Below are 21057 nucleotides of genomic sequence, written 5' to 3' on the forward strand. Positions count from 1 at the left end.
AGTTCTTTCCTGTCATCATAGCATGGTCTAAATAACAAACATTACCATGTCAAATGACTGTTATAATGTTCCCCCATCATTACTACATGAATAATATCAAGGAAAAAATAATGGCCATTACAACAAGTTACTTAGTGTTATTATAAATATAAATAAATGTCACTGTCTGGCATTTGCATGTTCCCTTAATAAAATAATATATATTTTTATTTTTTTCCAAAATATTTTTTTCATGAAAAGGTTCATAAAAGAAGAAAATTATTTATTATTAAACCTAGAGAAGGACAACAACATTTTACCCATCATAAAGGCTATATAACCACTCTAAAATCACACAAGACGAGATAAATAATGTCTATTATAATCACTATAATGACCAATTATAGTTTCTAAGATCGGATATAACAGAATATCATGTTAATGGAATCCTATTAGAAACTTTTAACCAATAACTCACCTCGTGTGGATTTTATTAAAAAAATTTGCAAGGGATGTAAAAATTAAAATTACACATTATACGCCAGGCTGAGATTACACAATAAATGCTATATCATAACATTATATATATAGGATTTTTTGCATAGATGCTTTTTTAAAAAATTAAATTTACATAAATATTCTTTTAAAATTTATATTTATTTATGTACTTTTATAAAATACTGTTTTTTATAAATATAACGAATTTTCTAACACCATTAATAAAAAACATATTTATTTTTAATTTAAAATAAAATAAAATTTTAAAATTATTTTTTAGTTTTCCATCGCGATCGCCTTATAAATATTCCTTTTGCATATTTACCTATTAAAGATATTTTAATTATTTTATTTTAAAATCGTTATTTTTTTAACGTTGTTAGATAGAGTGACTATATATGCAAAAAAAAAAAAAGGATAAAAAAGAGAGGATAGAATAGCAAAACAAGTATTTTACAAAGTTATACATGCAAATATAAATTTGGAATGGCGTTCATGTAAATTTTGATTTTAGAAAAGTATTCATGCAAAATAAAAAAAATCTATATATATATATATATATATATAAAGTTAAGATATATATCCAATTCTGTTGGATTAGGATTGGGGATAGCCCCAAATCTCCAAAACGAGAAACATCCTCGGATCTGCCTTTGGACCCTTGCTTAGTCCATGCGCTTACCGGCCCGGGTCGGATCTGGTTAGAGTCCGGATCGGTTGCGGTTCGCGATAACCCTATTGGGAACCCGCGTCGGGAAGGAGAGCCGGCCGGGGTTCGCATGCTTCTTGTCCCCCTTCACCATTCACGTGCGATGCACGCGCATACGTAGGGTGGGAGGGAGGGCCGGCCCGGGTTCATATGCTTTTTGCCCCAGGCCCAGGGCGGACCAAGGGGGTATCTCGCGTTTTCGGCTCTCTCCGCGCTTCCCACCTCATCTTGGCTTCTTCCCCCCTCCCCCTAAAAAACCCTAGTTCGACTGGAATTGGATTTCGTAGCATCTTTCTCGGCCTCGAGAGAGCTCGTTATTGGGATCGATGGGAAAGAGGAAGGAGCGCCGCCTTGCGGCTATGATGGCTGCGAGTCGGAGGGTAAAGCTCGATCTCTGCGCGGAACCCTCTGGTATTCTCCAATTACCCTTCCCTCTTTCTGTTGTCGTATCTTTGCCCCCTACCGCCCCCCGGGGGCCTTTTTTTCCAGGGTTTCGGGGCTTCCCTTTGTTCTTATTCTCCTGGTGGGATTCTAGACGTCGATTTTCTGGAAAATCTGGATTTTGGTTAAATTTTTAGTTGCTAATTGATTTTACGAGATCGATATTTTTGTCGACGCTTATCTCTGTATCTCAAAAAAAGAGGGATTTTTCTTTTTCATCCAATTAACCTTTTTTTTTCTTTTTTCGTTTCTCTCTCTCACGACTCTCATCTCCTCCATTTAAACAATCTTTCTTTTAATCCTTTTGAAAAAATATAAAGGTTTCCTGGCTTCGGAAACTTATATGAATCAGCATCGCGAAAAGTTTCTTTTCTGTTGTTTATCTGCCTGAGGTATTTAGCCTCATAATTTTCTCGTGCGATGGTTCGACAAAAATTTCGACACGAGATTGGGAAAAAATAGAATAATTTGAAAAGAAAATTAGAACTTTTCTTTTTTTCTTTTCTCGACATCCAAAATAACAAGTGGTTCCCACTTTGTTATAGACTCATTTTATCAAACAAAGCTTATCCACTCTAGTAGTTTGAAATCGGTGATTTTGAACTCAGTAACACAGCGAATAATAGAGTTGCTTGTTTGGGAATCCTTACCCCCCCTCTCTCTGATACCTGATTCGACAGGGAAATGGTTCAGCTATGATCATATGAGAATTGAGCTGCATGGGACCTAGCTTAATTGCATGGAATCCTCTAATTATTGGCATACATTGTTAGATTTTGGCTATTGCTTCTTTTCTGGAAGCTTGGGATTCTCTGTGCGCGCGAACCGTGATTGTAATGTCTATACTCCAAAATTCAGAAGATTCCTTTAATTGCTAGCATGCTTACTCCATGCATGTCATGGCAACACTTGGAAACCATTACTTGATGAGGTGGAAGAAATTTGGTCCAATTCAACAGCATATGATGCATATATGCATTCTGACCTATATCTGGATATAGGACCCGTACGATCACCCATTCATATTAACATGCCTATAAATGCAATGTACCTCAAGGGAAAAAAGGAGAAAAAAAAGGAATCACATACTTGGGTTAAAGCATGGTTGAAGGTTCTCTGCACCACCCTGAACCGTCCGGTTAAGGGCATTACTAAACTGTACCGAGGGCAAACCAGCATGGTTTTGCCTCAGTTCGACAAATCAACGAGGGAGAAGGAGAGAGAGGAAAAGAAAGAGAGAGAGGGAGGGAGGGAGGGAGGGAGGGAGAGGGAGGAAGAGAGAGAGAGAGAGTGGCCGAGAGAGAGCGAGAGAGACTTCGCTAAGTAAAGTTGGAAAATCAATTGCGGACTTCAGTTTGGAAATCTCAAAAAGAAAAAAAAATTTAGGTCTCCCTGTTGCAAAATGAAATAGGGGCAACTCCAACCACCAACGAGATCTCGCTCTCTCTCGGCTTCTCTCTCTCTCCTCGTCTTCCTCTCTCTCCTTCTCTCTCTCCCCTCCCTCTCTGGCTCTTCTTGTGTTGGTACACCCCGGAACGTCACAGTATGGACTGTATCGTATTGTATCGCGGGTCAATTGGTAGGATCCTGGTATTGGTACAACAAATCTTACTTGGTTCCCCAAATCAGTGGAAGTGAGAACAACATCAGGTGAATACTTGTGAAAGTTGATCTTTTAAAATAATCTAGGGTGAAGAAGCGCTTATGTGACAAGGCTGATAGTGAGATCAGGAAAGTATGCAAAGAAGATAAAATATTTTGGCTGAAGTTTGTAGCTACTAAAATATCAAGCTTGCAATAATGTTGGAGTTAGTTCATCAGGAGACTGTTGTTATGTGTAGTCACCTGACGATTGATATACCTCATGCTTTCTGGACAAACTATCACTAGATCATCATATCTTCATACACATGTATTTATGTATGCAAAAAGAGGTGCATGTAAAAAAAATAGGAAGTTATTTATCAATATTCTCAGTTGAAAATAGGAATTCACTGGCACCCTTCCTTTTCATGTTAATTAGAAACAGTACGTGTAAATTTATATGTCTAGGAATGCAATTATAAATGCACGGATGCATGCATGCATGTATGTATCTATAGTCTTTCAACGTATGCATGTATGTATGTATCTATCTATCTATCTCGAACCCTATAAACATAGGTTTTTATAGATTTGGGGTCATGCATATGATATATTTAAGCACATATTATTATGTATGTATACATTTATATGTAAATATAACTATTGATTCAATTGCTAAGAGTGCTAGGCACCTATTAAATGAAATCTCCCTAACAGGGAAAAAGGCGAAAACATGATTTGTCCAATCATTCCCTCCCTCAGAGCTAAATAGCATTGGACTAACTCGCCACGGGAAAGCTAGCCATGAGTAAAGTAAGGTTATACATTTATATATGTATGTACATATCTATAACACACACACACACACACACATATATATATACAAATGTTTGTTCTTGTAGTTTCTAATTATAAATAATACATGGATGCTATGAAGAGAGCATGATATATCAAATTGGAAAGAAGTTTCACATTGTATTAACAAGGGGAAAACTTAAAGTGTCAAAAAATTTAACTGCAAAGGGTCTTCCATTCAAAACCTTAGATCCTAGCTCTGGCCTCCAACAAGATGGATGATCGAGGAATCTCAGCAATTTCTACCACTTATTAAAACAATAATATTCTATCTTACTAATATTCTTTTAGTACGAGTTTGGTACATATGTTCAAAGTACAATATATCTTGAAAGTGTTTTTGATTATTTACTTTTACTGCATATTCATGAAGCCATGCTTAAATGTTAATTTATTGAAATAGTACAAATTTTGGATAGCATAAATGAAGAAGCGGACTGAAGAATGATTAATGTAAAGTGGACTGAAGAATGATTAATGTAAAGTGGACTAAAGAATGATTAATGTAAAGTGGACTAGAGAATGATTGAATGCTTTTGTACTAAATCTCCATCGGCTGGGCTGTTGCTTGGGATATGTGCTCGGTCATTGCATAGAGTCACCTGGGCATTATCAGGTTTCAACAGCTCAGCAAGATAATTTGGACATGTTTTGATAGTTTTGGTACCTGCGCATGTTTTTGCATTTATATTGTATTGGCTTCAATTAGTACTTGATATAGCCGACCCAAAGTAGTAGGGACAAAGCTTGATGGTTGTGGTTGTGACTTTAATTAGTACCTTATGGTTCAAGTCCTTAGGTACGTTAGCTTGGGCTCTATTCAGCCTATGAGAGGCGCTTCTAAAAACAAAAAAAAAAAGTTAATTGCCAAAAAAAAACAAAAAGAAAAAAGCTAACTTTGTACACTTCACAGCTAAATTTTGCTTTTAAGCTAACATATGAGTTGTTTGGCCATTTTTTGTTATGGCATCTTGTACACTTGGTAAATCAGCAAGTTTCTGTTTATGCTGTAGTGACACTTATTCTCTTTTAATTATAGGAGAGATGGTGGGCAGTTCTTTACATGATGAAGTAGGAGGGGAACTAGATAAGGACCACCAAGCTGGGGTCCCGACTTCACCATCTCCTTCAGGTGGGTTTCATCAGTTTCTTTGAAAGGGCTATGTAGAGAAGATATGCCTGCAAAGCATATTTTTGGTGGAATTTTCGAAATGTTGTACAAGCTTGTTGTATGCACCGAGTGTCTGGTTATGTAGGGTGGCTGAGGTCTGAGGAACATTCAGTAATCATTTCAGATCAGGCTGCCATTGAGAAAATTGAATGACTTCCGACCTGTTATTATCTTTTGGCATCATCTAGGCGTGGAGATTTCAGGAGGAAAATATTGCCTTCTCGGTTCGTATGTCTCTAGCTTTATTTGGTTTCTACCTCCTGACATGATTTTTGTTTATGATTGCCAGGTGACTGTGATAAATTCTGTATTCACTTAACAGAGAATTAAAGGCTTATAAAGCTTATATTCCTTTATATTTGACTATTACTGAACTGGAAATTTTGTCTATTTCTTTGTTGTACCTAAAGTGGTTGCTCTGAGCAGCCTTTATTGGTTTTTGAGATATTTTACAAGTGAATTCGTTTCCTCAGGTCAGAAACAGGAGAATCCCTTATTGTTACTTGGACAGTATAGCGATGACGAGTTGGATAAGGAAGTAAGTGAACAGCTAAAGCATGCTGTTGAAGAAAGTTCTTCAGTTAATATGGATGACCAGGTGATTGCTAGCTTGAATTTTTCTTTTGCCTTCTGCAATATGGATTCTACTTGAGAGAGCTTTGATAGAAACTGTTGAAATCATGTACCTTATTATTGTCCTTAAGCTTATACATAAAAATTACATGTTTCTTTTTGTTGCTTGTGCAGGCAACCTAATAAATACAGCATATTGCTGTGGAAAGCCATTTTAGACACCATGTGTAATGTGCTGTCATTATATTGCTTCTAAAACATGATAATACCTGATGATATCTCTTTACATTTTAAAGAAATCTTGGATGTAATGCTGTCATAATTAAGAATCCAATTTTGAGAACACTAATAAGCTTGTATATTGAGTGTTATAGACTTATCAAGCTTCAACTTAAGTTCTCATCTAGCTGCATTAAAAAAAAAGAAGAATGGAAGGCGCATTTTATGCATCATATCCAACTGCGAGGCCAGTGCTCATTGCTTAACCATGGAAATCTGTTTTACCAGTTGAATGGTTATTATTTATTTTATCCTACAAATTATGACATGGTGAAAGTGGTCCTTAAAATAAAGCTCCTTTTGTCATACATGATCTTTATATAGTGTTTTATTCAATAGGAACAATTGAGCAATTTTAGCTTAGGGAGTCTGAGCTTTTTTAAATGCTGTCCTTTTTTCTTGGTTAGTATTGAACATTAGCAGGGGCATGTAGTCTGGTCTGTTGGCGATTATATATGAAGAGCTGTTTTATGGATTTGCGGCCGGCACGCTATGCATGTTCAGAGAATATAATACTTGAAAGACAGTATTAGTGTGGCATTTTATCCTTTACATTTCTATACAATTAAAATCAGTAATTTACATAATCAAGTGTTAATTTAGAATAATGAGCAGGTTCACTTAGATATTTCTTTTTTGGATTTTGGTCAGTATCCATTTCCCTGCAACCTGCATTTATCCAGCCTCTGTCAGGCATATATCAACTAGGGTGTATAGGTCATAAAAATTTTGTGCCATCAAGAATCGCAAGGAAAGAAATGTTGTTCATAAATTTGACATTCTTTTAGTATAGAACACATTTTTTTTCTTCAAGCATTACTTTATATCTGGTTACAGGTAATAACAGATTGTTTAGTTCAGCAACAAAAAAATTTCTAGAGCACCCAGTTTCTGTTTCCAACTGTTTGATGTTTTATGATGTCTTTGCTTGGATCTCTGGCCCCTACCTTTGCTATGTGACAAAAGTATTTCATTAATCCTTTGGTTGTTTTCCTGTGGTGTTGCCATGAGACAGCTGTTTTGGACCATTTAGTGCCCTACTATGGCTTGTTTGTTCATGTATCTTGCGTTTTCTTTTGGTATCTTTTCATGGCCCATCCAGATTTTCTCGTTAGGCTCATTTTTCAGTTAATGAGTCGTAAGCATGCTTACATTTTGTGGCAATAACTGTCAGCTGTGATTTATTTGTTCTGCCAAATCTATCATATGTAGGTTTTTTCATTGGGACCTCTTCATCTGCCCAGTAATCATAAAATATTGATTTTGACAGGTTCAAGAAAGTGCGCATGCAGGTGGGAATACAGGAAATAATAATGAGAAAGCCTCTACTTCTGGTGATGTTAAACAAGACTCAGATCAATTGGATACCCTCAAGAATGTGGATGGCCATGATGCAAATGAATGTAAGAATACTATTGTGGCTACTCAGTACAGTGAATCTGATTCCGTAGCTAAAACTGTTCCTGATGCTTCTGGAATGCAAATTATCGGTGATATGACTGGTGGTTGGAAGGTTGTAATGCATGAGCAGAGCAATCAATGTTATTACTGGAATACTGTGACAGGGGAAACCTCATGGGAGATACCTAAGGAATTGGCTTTAGCAGGAACGTGCAGCGAGGAAAATGTGTCTTTGGCAGTTGATGAAAAAGTAGATTACAGTGTGCCTGCTCATACTCATTCTGACACCCAATTGGCATCATATTCAAATGTTTTGGTTGCTGATGGTCATGGCAGTGGTGATTCAATCTCCAGAAGCATGGAAACCTACGGAAGTGTGGAGATGGGAGTAAACGGAGAGATTGTACATGCAGCTTATGATGTAAATCAAGGTTTAGCACATTATAACACTGCTTTAGTTGGTATATCTTGTGAGGAATCATCTGCACTGTCTGCTTTTGGTTCATTGCAACAATCAAGTCTCCTCCTTTCGGAGCATACGACTAACGCAGGGGAAGAATGTCCTTTGCCGAGTGTTGAAGATAAGCTTTTGACAAGACCTACCGGATGCTATGAAACAGTGGATGTTCATTCTGTTCGGCTTGTGAAATATGGTGAAAATTTATTGCAGAGATTGAAGGCATTAGATGGGTATTTACTGTTTTTGCTTCGTTCTAGTTTCTTTCTGCATCTTTATTTTTTCCAGTTTTTCTTTTTTGAACACATCTTTCCGAAATTATGGTGCATGTTCTTATATCTGAAAGGTATTGTGGTTTTAGGTCCCAGAGATGTGTTGGAGGACTACAGTGGATTGCAAAGGAGATTGAGATCAGAGTATCTGATTGTAAAGCACTATCATCGTATGGATCATCTCTGCTTCCATTCTGGTGGCATACAGAAACACGGCTTAAATTACTTGAATCTGCTATTGTCGAAGGGGAGTCTTCTTGTCTTCTTCAATCTAAACATGACAGCCAAGTTGAGGCTGAGCAAACTCCTTCCTGGAAGGAAGAACATTCGGTGCCACATCACATAGAAACAGGATCTGATGTGGTTGAAAGGAACAGCGCATCTGGTGATGCTGAAAATAATTGCCCTTCTTTTAGCAATGATGTGGTGAAGGTACAGAGTGAAGCCAGCAACTGCATACTCGAGACTGAAAATGTCAGGATTATAGGGCTTTCTTCTGGTTCTGTCAGCCAGGGTATGGGAAGTGAGAAGTCAGCAGAGATTTTGCTGCCCAAAGTCGATTTACATGCTGAAGATGTGGACATGGATGTGGAAATGGAGGTTGATGATGAAACTGTCGCAGGCCAGACAGTTGCTGAGGCTGGATCAAGTGCAGAATGTCCTGCTCCAACAAAACAGATAATTCAATCAAATTCATTAGCATTGGAGTGCCCTTCTGTTCCATTAGATGATTCTAGCATTCCACCTCCTCCAGATGAAGAGTGGATTCCTCCCCCGCCTCCTGACAGTGAACCAGTTCCTCCACCTCCACCTGAAGAACCACCTGCACCTGCACCATGTCCTCCAGCTTATGATAATACCCTTTCTCCTTACCAGGATCAGTATAACTTGGCATACACTCTTCCAACATACGAGTATTATGCCCCTGTGGCGAGTGAAATTACAAATGCTAATTATTATGCACAAGCTGATGGATCTCATGTTGCTCAACTTCAGCCACCATCTTATTATGAACCAGCCATTGCAAGTGCTTTTCCTGAAATGGCTGCTGATGTTAATCCTGCTGAACCTATAGCATACTATGACCTTTCAAGTGGTGTTGTTCCTCATGCACCTGTAGTCAGTAGCACAGGATCTGGGTTTTATGTTGAATCTGCACCTGTCAGTTATCATAGTGCCGTTACCGCATCAGATTATACAAGATCTGTTGGGTCTGCCATGGTTTCTGAGAGGACATCCTTGCCCCAGGTGAAGCCTACATCTGATATGTCTGCAGTTACCAACGAGACTGAGACAGCCAGTGTGCAAGCAGATTCCATTGCGTCCACGGTCCAAGCTGCTGGAACTGCTTTGGGGAATGGAAGTGCCTCTGCTGCACCATCTTCAGCTTCCCAAAAGAACCAATCCAAAGGTCAGAGTCCCTAGGAAATTTTTTACATGCATATGTATGCATGCAGACACTAAATATGGCACACATGCTTATGCTTTTACGTGCAGTGAAAAGTTATATATGGTTTTTCAATGTTAACATTCAAAATGCATCTTTGATTAAATAAGAAAAGGAACTCTGATTTAAGACATCGTGCAAAAAAAACATTAAAAGAGTGGTTTTATTGTAAAAATTTACAATCCATAAATTATCCATTATGTTACAATATATATGTGGCAGCTCAATAATATAATGAATGCTATTATATGTTATGACAACTGAATAACATTATATAACAGTCATAATTGCCATTTTTTAGTTGTTTTGCTGTTTAGAAAATGTTGTAGTCTCATACTAAAATCTGTATAAATATATTGTACTGTTAATATGAATTGGAGTCCGTTCATTTATGAGGCTGTTTCCAAACTGATATAACTATTTCCATCCTAAATAAAAATGGCCCTCTCAGTTCAGTTGTCACTCCAAGGCTTTCTTTGGGTTGGAAAGAGTGTTATCCAAGTGGAATGATTGTAAAGTTTTGAAGAAAATGGAGGGATAAACTGAAATAATGTATTCTAATTCTTTTCCTGAATTGATTTATCTCTGGTAAGTCGTACGAGTTAGTAGATTTTTTTTTTCTTTCTTAAGGGCCTTTTTGCTCTTACTGATTTGTTTTAAAGAGAATAGATTGCTGTTTTGTGGGAAAAGCAGTATTTCATTTTATTTGGCATTATCTTAGGACCAAATAGGGCCTAAGGGAGAGAAACAATAGCACTGTACCTCTCAAAATTGGGAGTGTATATGAAATTACATGAATAAGAGAGAAAAGTTAGATTGGGGATCACAACTGTCGATGCAACCTCACACGTTCATTGCACATGCTTGACTCTCGTATACTTTATAAATATTGATCTCATCAGAAAGTGTTGTTATCATGCTTTCATCACTCATTTTTTTAACAGCTGGTATAAACCATTAAAATATCTTGATATCTTATTCCATATAAATGTCCGCTAGAAAGTTCTAATTTCACCTTTATGAACGAATTATACACAGATAGAATGAGTAATGGTTGGAGAGAGAAGGGTTGGTGAGCCTGATTAGGAGAGAGCATTTATACCTCATTATGGTACTCAGGAGGGTGCTTCATTTGTGAGGAGTTGATTAGGATAGGAATTGAATGAAAGAAAGAACGGGGTGGAATAGGGAGGGTAAGAAGGCTGCAATGGTCCTGAGATAGAAAGTTGGAATATAAGGATTAAATTAGATGCAACAGGAATGCATGGATTTGTGTTGGATGTTTGAGAGAGGAGTACTACACATGGATAGGCAAGACACTGGTACTTAATTCCTGAGGCTGTCATTTGAGATGGAAGAATTCCAAGATATTGCGTGTGATAAAGGTCAAATGCCACTATAACTTTATGCGGAAAAAATGATTGGGTATCACGTAATGGGGCAATGGAAGAGCGAATGTAGAAGACTGTGTGAGGAACCATATTCATGGGAGGAACTCCATTCTCCATCAATCCCAAGGTGAGAGAATGGGAAAAATATAAAGGAGAGAAAAAAAGAGAGCCATTAAGTGTGTCACAGAAAAAAGGTTTCTCAGGCTATTAGGTATAGGAGCATTTGAGAGTTATGAATTGTCCACATATAAGAGAGATTGTTACCACAGTTGCACTCACCCATGTATGGGTGGGTGGCTGTGCTTGCATGTGTGCCTGGTTGCATTTGTATATGCGGGTGTTTGTACATGCATGTGTGCATGCATATGCCCTGCTTCTACTAGTGTTTTTCTTCTGGTACCATATTCCATTATTTCTTTGCTAAATGATGTTCTATTCTCCTACCTCTTATACCAGTTGCACGTAGCAAGAAGCGTACAGTTGCAGTTGCTCCAACTTTGAGGTCCAACAAGAAAGTTTCCAGTTTGGTGGATAAGGTATGTTTCGCATCTTATGTGCTTCTTTGTGCTGAAACCATTACTTATACACTGCATGTGTGTGCGTGTGCGCTTGGCTGCACCTGAACAATTGTCTAAGTGGTATTTTCATTTGATCAGTGGAAGGCTGCAAAAGAGGAATTGCATGGGGATGAGGATGAGGAACCTGAAAATGCTTATGAGATAGTAGAAAAAAAGCGTCAGAAGGAAATTGAGGTATTTATGAATGCATTTTCTGTTTATTTGTTGTATAATTTGTTGCTGGCCCTTTTTCTCTCCTTCTAATGTTTACTTTTTCGCAAATGCAGGAATGGCGTACGCATCAGATTGCAAGTGGAGGAGCTCAAGATAATGCTAATTTTGTTCCTTTGGGTGGTGACTGGTATGTTTTCTTCGGGACCCAAAGTTCAAACCTTCATATATGATTTAGCGGTTATATCTTATAATAATGCTAAGAATTTTTTTTTCATTTGATGAAGTTACTGTTGACAGTGTGTATCTGATAACAATACTGATATATATATTGATGAAAATACTGTTGAATGAGTGCATGTGCGCATGTGTGCTTGCATGTGGGTCTGTCATACCAAAAACTAAAACACCATTATCATTCCCATGCCAGTGAGAACTAGCATACTTGACTATGGAATTGTATCACACCATGCTGTGCCAGTCATGTGCAGGGGCACAGTGGCCTTTTGCCAGCATGGACTGGCATGGAGCTGTAGTGCTGTACACGTGATGCAGTGGTGTGTAGCTTGGTACTTTGCCTTTATATGTTCTGCATGGTACATACCATGTGGTATGGGCTAATGTGGTACACTAGCTAAATCCTTGGACCAGACACTAGAAATGCATGTGATGCTTTGATTTATGAATGAATGGTTAGTGTTTCGTGCATATCTCTATTGGTAGTGGGTTATTTTCTATAAAAGAAAGTGGGCATGATGTCTAGGCCGACCATGATATAAACAGAGATGCATGAGGGATACAGCCATATATCTAGAAATTTTGCTTTTAGTTTGATGTGAGGTTCTTGTTTAATACGGTCGTTGGATAGCGGTAGCATCCTACTTCACTGATAGGGTGTCTTTGTTATGTTTCATGTATACGTTCCTAGAGTATCTGCTAGCCATTTCCTAGATTCATTGTCAATAATTACTTTAATTCTAACATCCTTTGAACTTAAAAGAAGTTAAACTACATGGGAAATGCCAAATTGCCTCATTGAGATTCTACATCTGCTTTAGTTCATCTTGTCTATTTGGACTTGGTGAGTGTGCATCATTTCGTGTTTCATCTTAAGGTTACGGAAGGTGGAACAAACACAATAATTTGATTGCATATGGATTGCACAGGCGTGAACGAGTAAAACGCAGGAGAGCAGAAGCAAAAGCTGAAGCAGGTGAAGCACCAAGGGAACAGGGAGTTGAGAATGAGAAAAAGCAGCCTGATCTAGTACAACTCTCCAAAGATCTCCCTTCTGGATGGCAGGTTTGCAGCACATCTACGTTTATTTTTCCTAAGTAGGGGCATCCAAATTTTCATTGCAATGCTTCTTAAGAAATCCAATTTGAGTGACCGGATGCATGTTTTTTTGTTATTCTTTTTCTTTATCTCTTTTTTTTAATGAAAAAAACTTGCTTGAAAAATGATGCAACTATTATACTGATGGGTGTATCTAGTTGTGATTTTTTCACTTTTTGTACATAATAAAAACCTTCTCTTGGCTTTTGTTTAAGATCAAGTGTAGTACATAGAAATACTAGAGTTTTCAACATGATTCCATCTATTATAAACTACTTATAAAGAGATGTTTTAAATCTTGGTTATTGTCTAATGTCTTGAGTCTAAATTTGTAAAAAGGTGGCATGTTTGCAATTGAAAAAGAAAAAGACTTTCTTTTGCTGTATTTCCCTTTTTTTCTCTTTTTATTGGAGGAAGTACATTTGAGCTTGTTCCTAATGCTTTGTTTATCTCCAGGCTTATTGGGACGAATCAACAAAGGAAGTCTACTATGGAAATAGCATCACCTCAGAGACAACCTGGTCTCGGCCAACAAGATGAAAAACCATTTCTTAACAATTAGTTTTCAATCTTTGATGTTCTCACTCCATGTATGGTGGCACTCAGAGAAGTTTTTTGTCGAGAGAATTGTGTTTCACGAGCTGCCTCTTTGTAATACAAATCTGAGTCACGTCCCTCGTGTTCTCTCCTTGCTGGTTGGCAAGTAATTTTTTTTTTCTCCATATTTATCCATACTAATGTTCTGATTGTTTTATGCTTTTGTTCATGTGTTTTTCTTATATTATTTTCTTTCATGTTGGAGACTGGTCATTTTATCGCTGCCCGGGTCATTTTATCAATGGCCTGCTTAAGCACCAGCACTTCTGCAATGCATGGATGGCTGGAGGTGGAGAACTGACCCTCTCTAGTTTTACTGTGACTTTGAGGGGATCTGGGCTTTCACAGGTAGGATCTTTAGGAAATTGTTCATTACACTTGCTCTGTCAACCTATACACTTTTGATGGAGTTCACTTGATTCCCCTGACTCTGTTTTCGCACCACATATGGTCGGCTTATGCAAATAGTTGTGATTATATTAACTTACAAGCAGTTAGAATTATTAATCAAATTTCTTGGATCTTGACATTTGAATTTAACTGAGAGTCTGTATTCCTCTTTCATAAAGGCGCACTACTTTTTTTTTTTAAGAAATTCTTTTAGCTGCATTTTATAGTATTGAAAGCTTAAAGCTTATATAATTTCTTAGGTTGTTGGGGACTGTTGGCTGATTTGTTTGCTTTCTTCGGGTTTGAATTTGGGGTCATATATCACGATGCAGATTTTGGATTTTTTTTGTCTAAGTTAGGATGTGAAAATGTCGTCCCCTAAATTAACGTTATTTTACGTCAACATTTATCTATATATACCAAAATAATATGATTTGGATGTATCTTAAACATAGTAAGGAAATTTTAAGTATATTTGTGAATCATTGAAATAAATTTTTTATATACAAATTCTTTTTGTATTATACTGATCTGCATCAGGAACCAGGTTTTTGTCAAATACTCCACCCGTCTCTTAGTGCGTTGGATAACTATCAGCATATCTTATTCTTTATATACTCCTTTTTCAGAAAAATGTCTCATTTAATCCAGTTATTTACCATTCAAGCATCCCTTTCTTTATAAGTGCGCTCTCACAGTATATTTGCCATCCAAACATCCCCGTAGAATCTTAGATAAACAGTGTGAATCACCAAGTCCCTGGTCATATCCCTGAATGGAGACCCCAACTGCGTCATGTTCGTAGATCAACAGCCTTGTCATCCCTAGGCCCAGCAATTGTTCTTGACACTGGTGGCTTGGGGGCCTGCATCTGCAACCAAAGGCTCAGTTCTGAAATGGTTGAGCATGATATTAGGCAATACCAATCCGTTCAGGTCGGATAAAGGATAAGCCAAAAATCTGGAACCAAACCTATCTATTAAACAGGTAAACAATTCTGACCTAACCTAATCAATTTATTAAACAGTTAAATCTAACCCAGTTTACAATGGATTAAATCAAGTTAAAAGGGTTAAATGGGTTAGGCATTGCCACAAGAGATGCCATGTTGTTTAGAATACTCGCATTGATTCCTCATGGAGTCTCTCGGGAAGATTTTATTGGTTCTTCTGGATGCCAGACTTTCAGTTCAGTCTTTGAAAGGCAGAATCGAACAGGAAGGAGTGGATGAGTGCAAGGAATCTTGACGATCAAATGCTAATCTTGGGGAAGCTCCTCTTATCTGAAGATCCGGATGCTGGTATTGTATAGGGCCAGGCGCACACCTCGAGCAATGGTGCTGGGTTTCAATAAGAATGCAGGATTTTCCTTAACAGAAATAAGCTACAATGGATAATTCCTACTATTTGACAAAGACTGCACTTTTCCCATACCATTGATTGCCAGTATAGAGATTGGATGTGAACTCATTCAGAAAAATTATCATTTTCTCTTTTCTTTTCTTTTCTTTTCTTTTCTTTTAAAAAAAAAATGTGCACGTTGACAGTTTGGAAACCACAAAGGATTAAAAATTTGTTTTGAAATCTACAAAACCAATTCACACATAACTGCATTTCTGACCGTATCTCTTCTCTGCCTCAAACTTTGTAAATGAATGTGGAATAACGGTACAATTCAAAAACTACCCTCAACATGCACACCATATCCAATCTTTAAATCCCAGGAAATGAGAACTAAACAGATGAAACACCATCTTGATTAAGAGTAGCTACTTAATATTTATTACCTAATCTAAGCTTCAACTCTGCAGATTATCCTCAACTAAAAGCATAACCACTCTGTTGGTATGCCATGGCTTCAATTTCTGAATTGAAAGTACGTGCTGTCTTGCATTTTCCTTGATAGCTAACTTAACAATGGAGATCTTTGCAGCATCAGTTTTGCAGTTGATGATACAGCGGTCAGTGCTGTAGCTGCCAGAGTTTCAACCGCCCCAAGTAAATTCCCTTGATTGCAAGAGTACAGTTGACATTCAGAGCATCACCGCTCACAGCAACGTAACCTAAAATACTCAATTACAGAAAAACATTAGCATGACTTTCAACTACATACGAATTTGATGTGGTTGACCGCCAGTTCCACTTCCCCAAGTTATGTATCTCACATAAGTTGGAGAAGTTCAGATCCACCAGCTGTTCCCACCTCAGGTCATTCCGCAGCACCTGTTCAAAATGCACAAGAAGCTCTAAATCACGGCAGAGGATAATATTCATATGTTCGTATTTTGTTGAATAGCATTATACGCTTATACTATTTTGACAACTTAAATAAGTAGAAGTTCATTGAATTATCTGATACAAGAACCAAACAGTTGGATATTACAATCTGCCAAATATATTTTTCCAGCATCAGCTGATAAACTGTCAGAGTCAATACAGGAAGTAGCATATTTGCTTATTTATAAACAATGCAGTATCTCAATGAGTAGAAAAAGAGACACCATTTGTACAATCTGCAAAGAGGCGCTGCATTTTGTGATTGTTATCAATTCATTTAAAAAAATTATTTGATGTACATACTGTATATTGGAGGAAGTTGAGGTATGGTAGCATTGAAAGATAAAAAGTGATGGGTTGAGCGTATCCAGCTTGGACAAGAGAGGGAGGCATCAATATGGGTTTCAAATCCAGGGAAGGGTCCAAAAACCTGTAGATCAACAGATTATGGCACAAGTGCCATTTCCAAACATCTTCTCTTGGATAAGCACAAATGGTAAAGGATCTGCAAAAAAGTTTGTCTTGACGGGAAAAGGATTGACATAGAGTTTTAGCTTTTTAGATCAAAGGCTGAGCTGGCCCGGCAAACCTAACAGATGTGCGAAGGCCTCTTCTTAAAGTAAAACTATGATAACAAAGGGAAAAATTAAATAAAATAAAACAAGTGCTCGTATTTGTCTTCCACTTTTAGGAAACCATAAAAACTTACTGGTTGCCCATAAACTGCAATGTATTAGCAAACAAACTGGAAATATTCTTTAAGAATGAAATTCAGTGAGAAAGCACTCTGCACCGAAAGACCATTATATGAACTACAGTTGCCTGATAAGGATAAATTATCACTGCTTCATTTGGTTTGCATCCATGAGCTTATCATCATGACAATTTTATTGTTCAGTATGTATAAACCACAAGTTACATTCCTTGTCATTGATGTTGCTACAGAAATTATTTGAGGCACAAGCATTTCAAAAATCTGTAGGAAAACCAATCTTTCTCCACTAAGAATAATTATTGTTTAAATTCAGCTGCTATTAAACCTTCTATAGTAAGTTAGTAACCCTAAAGAACTGCATTAAAAAAAAACATTAAATCAGTTCAAATTCCATCTTGCAACCATGATTTAATAAAACTAGATATTCTCTACATAAAGGGATAAAGCAATTAAGCAAACAAAAATCAAATCTTTCGAGTTTCAACTGACAGTAAATATATTTTATATGGCATAGATAGTGTTTAGCATGTCTAGAATAAGAAAAAGGTTAGCTCAAAACTAGTTCTTCTGCAAACAGGAAAAGAAATAGATGATCATTCAATACATCAAGCATATCAGTAAGCAGCATTAACGAAACCCATTAATAACAAGATTGACTGTGCATCATACCATGCAAAGATACAACTTCATCTGCCATGCCACTAGATTAGACATCAATGAAATGGGTTTTCTGAGAGATCAATGTTGTGACATAAAGTAAAGATAGAAGGTTGTACCATCAAATGCTATAATACGGCTCTGCTCTGAAAACAGAGAGACTAGATCACTTGAATTTGGTCAACTGAATTCTATCTAGAGAATGCTACCTGCTCCAGAATCTCATCTCTACCACTTACCCACTTCGTTACATACCACATATTAAAACGAAATTCTTTATCTCGACCATTTAATTAACACTAATATCTATTTTCTTTTCTTACAAAAATTAATATTTATTCAACAAGGAATAAACTTTTTCTCATTTTTCCGGTCACCATGTTATATGTTAGTTCAAAATTTAAAATAAGGGAGTGACAATATCAACGTTACAAAATCATGGACAAAAGGTACTTTGTGAGATTTTGGTGGGGAAGCTTGCAAGTCAAGTTTGTGGGGAGGCAGGTGTCGACCCAACCTTATGAGTGTTCGGACTATAATAGTTTTGAGGAACAGTTACTCACTTTTGACAGTTATACACTCCTAGAATGACCTAGAATAGGTCAGCTACATTCTCGTTGATCTATCATATAAAAGAATGATGAATTTGATGAAAACAATATTAAATGGAATCAGCATAGAGTGGATGACATGGTGAAGTGTCTCTGGGTTGCTATGCGACATATGCATATCATGATAGCCTGGGTAACTTATAGAACAATACAGATGCATACCATGACAACTTGGGGTAAATCTCACAAGAGAACAAATTGGCACTCCATGTTGGACAACAAGGAGGGTTCAAACAAACAAAGATGGTGGATGCAGTTGTGGATGACTACATCGAAGGAGGTGCGAGAGGTGCACCAATTGACAAATTGGGGAACACTATGAGAGATTGTTCTGGACTTCAACAAATATGAAAAGACCCTGATAAGAATTGGTGCTCTAATGTGCACCTGTCTGGGGAAGGGGAAAAATTTTAATCTAACATAGACAGAGTTTTCGATAAAGGATTTAGAAAAGTTTGTAATAACAGTAGGGATAGCTTTTAACACGTACAAAGTCAACCCTAAAAATATTAAGACAAGGCTTGATGGTTAAGGTTATCTGATTCTATTTTAGAACCATTACAAGCCTTAGGTGAGGTAAGAAGGTGTTGCCCAAGAAGACAACCCAAGAGGGGGGGTAAATTGAGTTTTGATTAATTTTCGATCAATTAAAAACTATGATTAGTAATTAACTAAATCTATCGCAAGCAAATTAGTTAAGTTACTAGATGAAGTGAATGAGGAGAGAGAGAGAATACAGCAACCAATACAAACACGAACCAATTTATAGTGGTTCGGAGCTAACCCTTGCTCCTACGTCCACTCTCCAAGCTTCACTTGGGAGTTCACTATAATCCCTCGGATTACAGCCAGTTGTTTTACAAGTTCACAACCCAACTTGTTGTTTTACGATATCACAACGAACTCGGTCGGTTTTCACAGGCTCACCGACTAAAACCACCCGATTGTTTTTCCGGGATCACAATCGAACCCTTACACCGTTGGTTTTAACTTCGGCTCACCAACAAACCTTAAAACCCTTGATTCAATCCCCTGATTGAATCAAGTGAGAAAACAGTTTGGGAAAAGTTACAAGGAAAGCTTCTTAATAAGCAAATATTAAACAATATGAAAAGAGAAGAGTTAGAAGCCTTCAAACAGAATTTGGAAGAGGAAGAAGGGGAGTCTCCTCTTTAAATGCGCTAACAATTTGATGTCAGAAGGAGAGACTTGAATGCGAAGGAAAGAGTTTGTTGGATGGAGTTCAATGCACTTCTTTCTTCTTTCTCTTGTATTTACCCTTGAGAGCCTTTGGTAGGTGGAAATCCCTTTTTGTTTGAATGGAATAGCTCTCTTAGTGTCTACTACTGTTCATTCTGACTATTTAAGCAGTCCCCATTGAAAACTAGCCGTTAGACACCAAATTGTAGCCGTTCTGCACATTCTGTAACTCCTGACAATGTATCCGTTGGGGTCGGAGTCGACTCGCTCGATCTGGAGTCGATTCGGCTGTTGCTGGAGTCGACTCATGCTTTACTGGAGACGACTCGCCCACTGGTCAGGATTTGAATTAAAGTGCTGTCCCGTTCTGGAGTCGACTCGGCCAAACCTGGAGTCGACTCGCCAATATTCGGAGATGACTCGGCCCTTTGGAGACAACTCGTTCTCAGGGTTCCAAAGATCTATTTTTCTGCAATTCTTTCTCGAGTCGACTCGGATCATCTTGGAGTCGACTCGGCTCTCAGAGCCCAAAAACTGATCCTCTGTCTTTGGAATTGAACTGCCTCGGAGTCGACTCGGATCGTCTTGGAGTCGACTCGGCTCTCAGAGCCCGAAGTTGGTTCTCTGACTTTTAGTCTTGCTTTCCTCTGAGAGTCGACTCGGACGTAACTAGGAGTCGACTCGCCAAACTTCGGAGTTGACTCGTAACCTTCTGGAGTCGACTCGGTTGCATGGTCTGAAATACATCGTTCTGTCTTTCTTCTGTTAACCTTAGGAGTCGACTCGGAAACGTCGAGAGTCGACTCGGAAACCATTGGAGTCGACTCGAAACCTTCTGAAGTCGACTCGCTGACAGGGTCTGAAAATCAACTTTCTGTTCTTCTGTCAGTTCTCAGTCGGAGTCGACTCGTAGTGTACCGGAGTCGACTCGAGCATGTGCCAGAACTTCTGAAACACTTGGAGTCGACTCGTAATCTTCTGGAGTCGACTCGAGCTTCAGACTTTGGTTCAAACTGAGTTCCTTACTTAACCAAAATATATTGAACCAAAGCTAGAGATACTTAAACATAAATTCACAAATATTTGCCTGAAACACTAGATTGAATTCATTAGTATAACATAAGATATACTCAAATGCTTTGAGCTCATCAAAATCAAATAGGGATATAATCAATCACTCCACAATCTCCCTCTTTTTGATGATGACAAAACATTGAGTATTTGTAAAGTGAATTGCTCAACCAATAGGAGATTTATAATAGAGTTTAGAAATGAATTCAAATGTCTAGTCATTTAATTTATCCAAAATTGAAAGGTTTGAAATAGTAAAACCTGAAATTAAAGCTCCCCCTTTCATTTGGAATTATATAAGCCTTCATATCATGCAATCAATTGTTTGGCTTATACGTTTAATGAATTTGCTTTCTTAATATTTCAGATTCTCCCCCTCAACATATGCATTCAATTTTGTTTGGGTTCTCTGAATTTTCT

At 37.6% G+C, this 21057-nt stretch overlaps 1 protein-coding gene across 6 annotated transcripts; it reads left to right on the plus strand.

The window, feature by feature from the left end:
- The first annotated feature begins 1293 nt into the window (after nucleotides 1-1293).
- On the plus strand, nucleotides 1294-20498 carry LOC120108766 (WW domain-containing protein). Of its 6 annotated transcripts, none has more exons than XR_015971241.1 (11): nucleotides 1346-1597; nucleotides 5106-5461; nucleotides 5711-5835; nucleotides 7360-8180; nucleotides 8309-9630; nucleotides 11514-11593; nucleotides 11714-11809; nucleotides 11902-11975; nucleotides 12952-13087; nucleotides 13577-13823; nucleotides 13923-20498. XR_015971241.1 is itself a non-coding variant. In XM_039122478.2 (10 exons), the coding sequence occupies exons 3-10, from the start codon at nucleotides 5824-5826 to the stop codon at nucleotides 13658-13660; spliced, it is 2625 nt and encodes an 874-aa protein (XP_038978406.1). In that variant the 5' UTR covers nucleotides 1294-1597; nucleotides 5106-5465; nucleotides 5711-5823; the 3' UTR covers nucleotides 13661-13874. The 6 variants fall into 6 exon arrangements, 4 of the variants coding, with proteins under 4 accessions (XP_038978406.1, XP_038978405.1, XP_038978403.2 ...); XR_015971240.1 differs by having other exon boundaries at nucleotides 5106-5198; XM_039122478.2 differs by lacking the exon at nucleotides 13923-20498 and having other exon boundaries at nucleotides 1294-1597; nucleotides 5106-5465; nucleotides 13577-13874.
- Nucleotides 20499-21057: the final 559 nt, after the last annotated feature.

The sequence above is a fragment of the Phoenix dactylifera genome, chromosome 11 (genome assembly GCF_051530095.1).
Source record: "Phoenix dactylifera cultivar Ajwa chromosome 11, Ajwa_hap1_PhDact_Kaust_v1.1, whole genome shotgun sequence".
NCBI lineage: Eukaryota > Viridiplantae > Streptophyta > Magnoliopsida > Arecales > Arecaceae > Phoenix > Phoenix dactylifera.

Bases quoted from the DNA above. Each gene is read 5' to 3' on its own strand.
- LOC120108766 (XM_039122475.2), top strand. From the start codon at position 1,513: ATGGGAAAGAGGAAGGAGCGCCGCCTTGCGGCTATGATGGCTGCGAGT. The intron at 8,181-8,308 runs GTATTTACTGTT...TTGTGGTTTTAG, and splicing joins AGATTGAAGGCATTAGATGG to GTCCCAGAGATGTGTTGGAG. The intron at 11,976-12,951 runs GTATGTTTTCTT...TGGATTGCACAG, and splicing joins GTTCCTTTGGGTGGTGACTG to GCGTGAACGAGTAAAACGCA.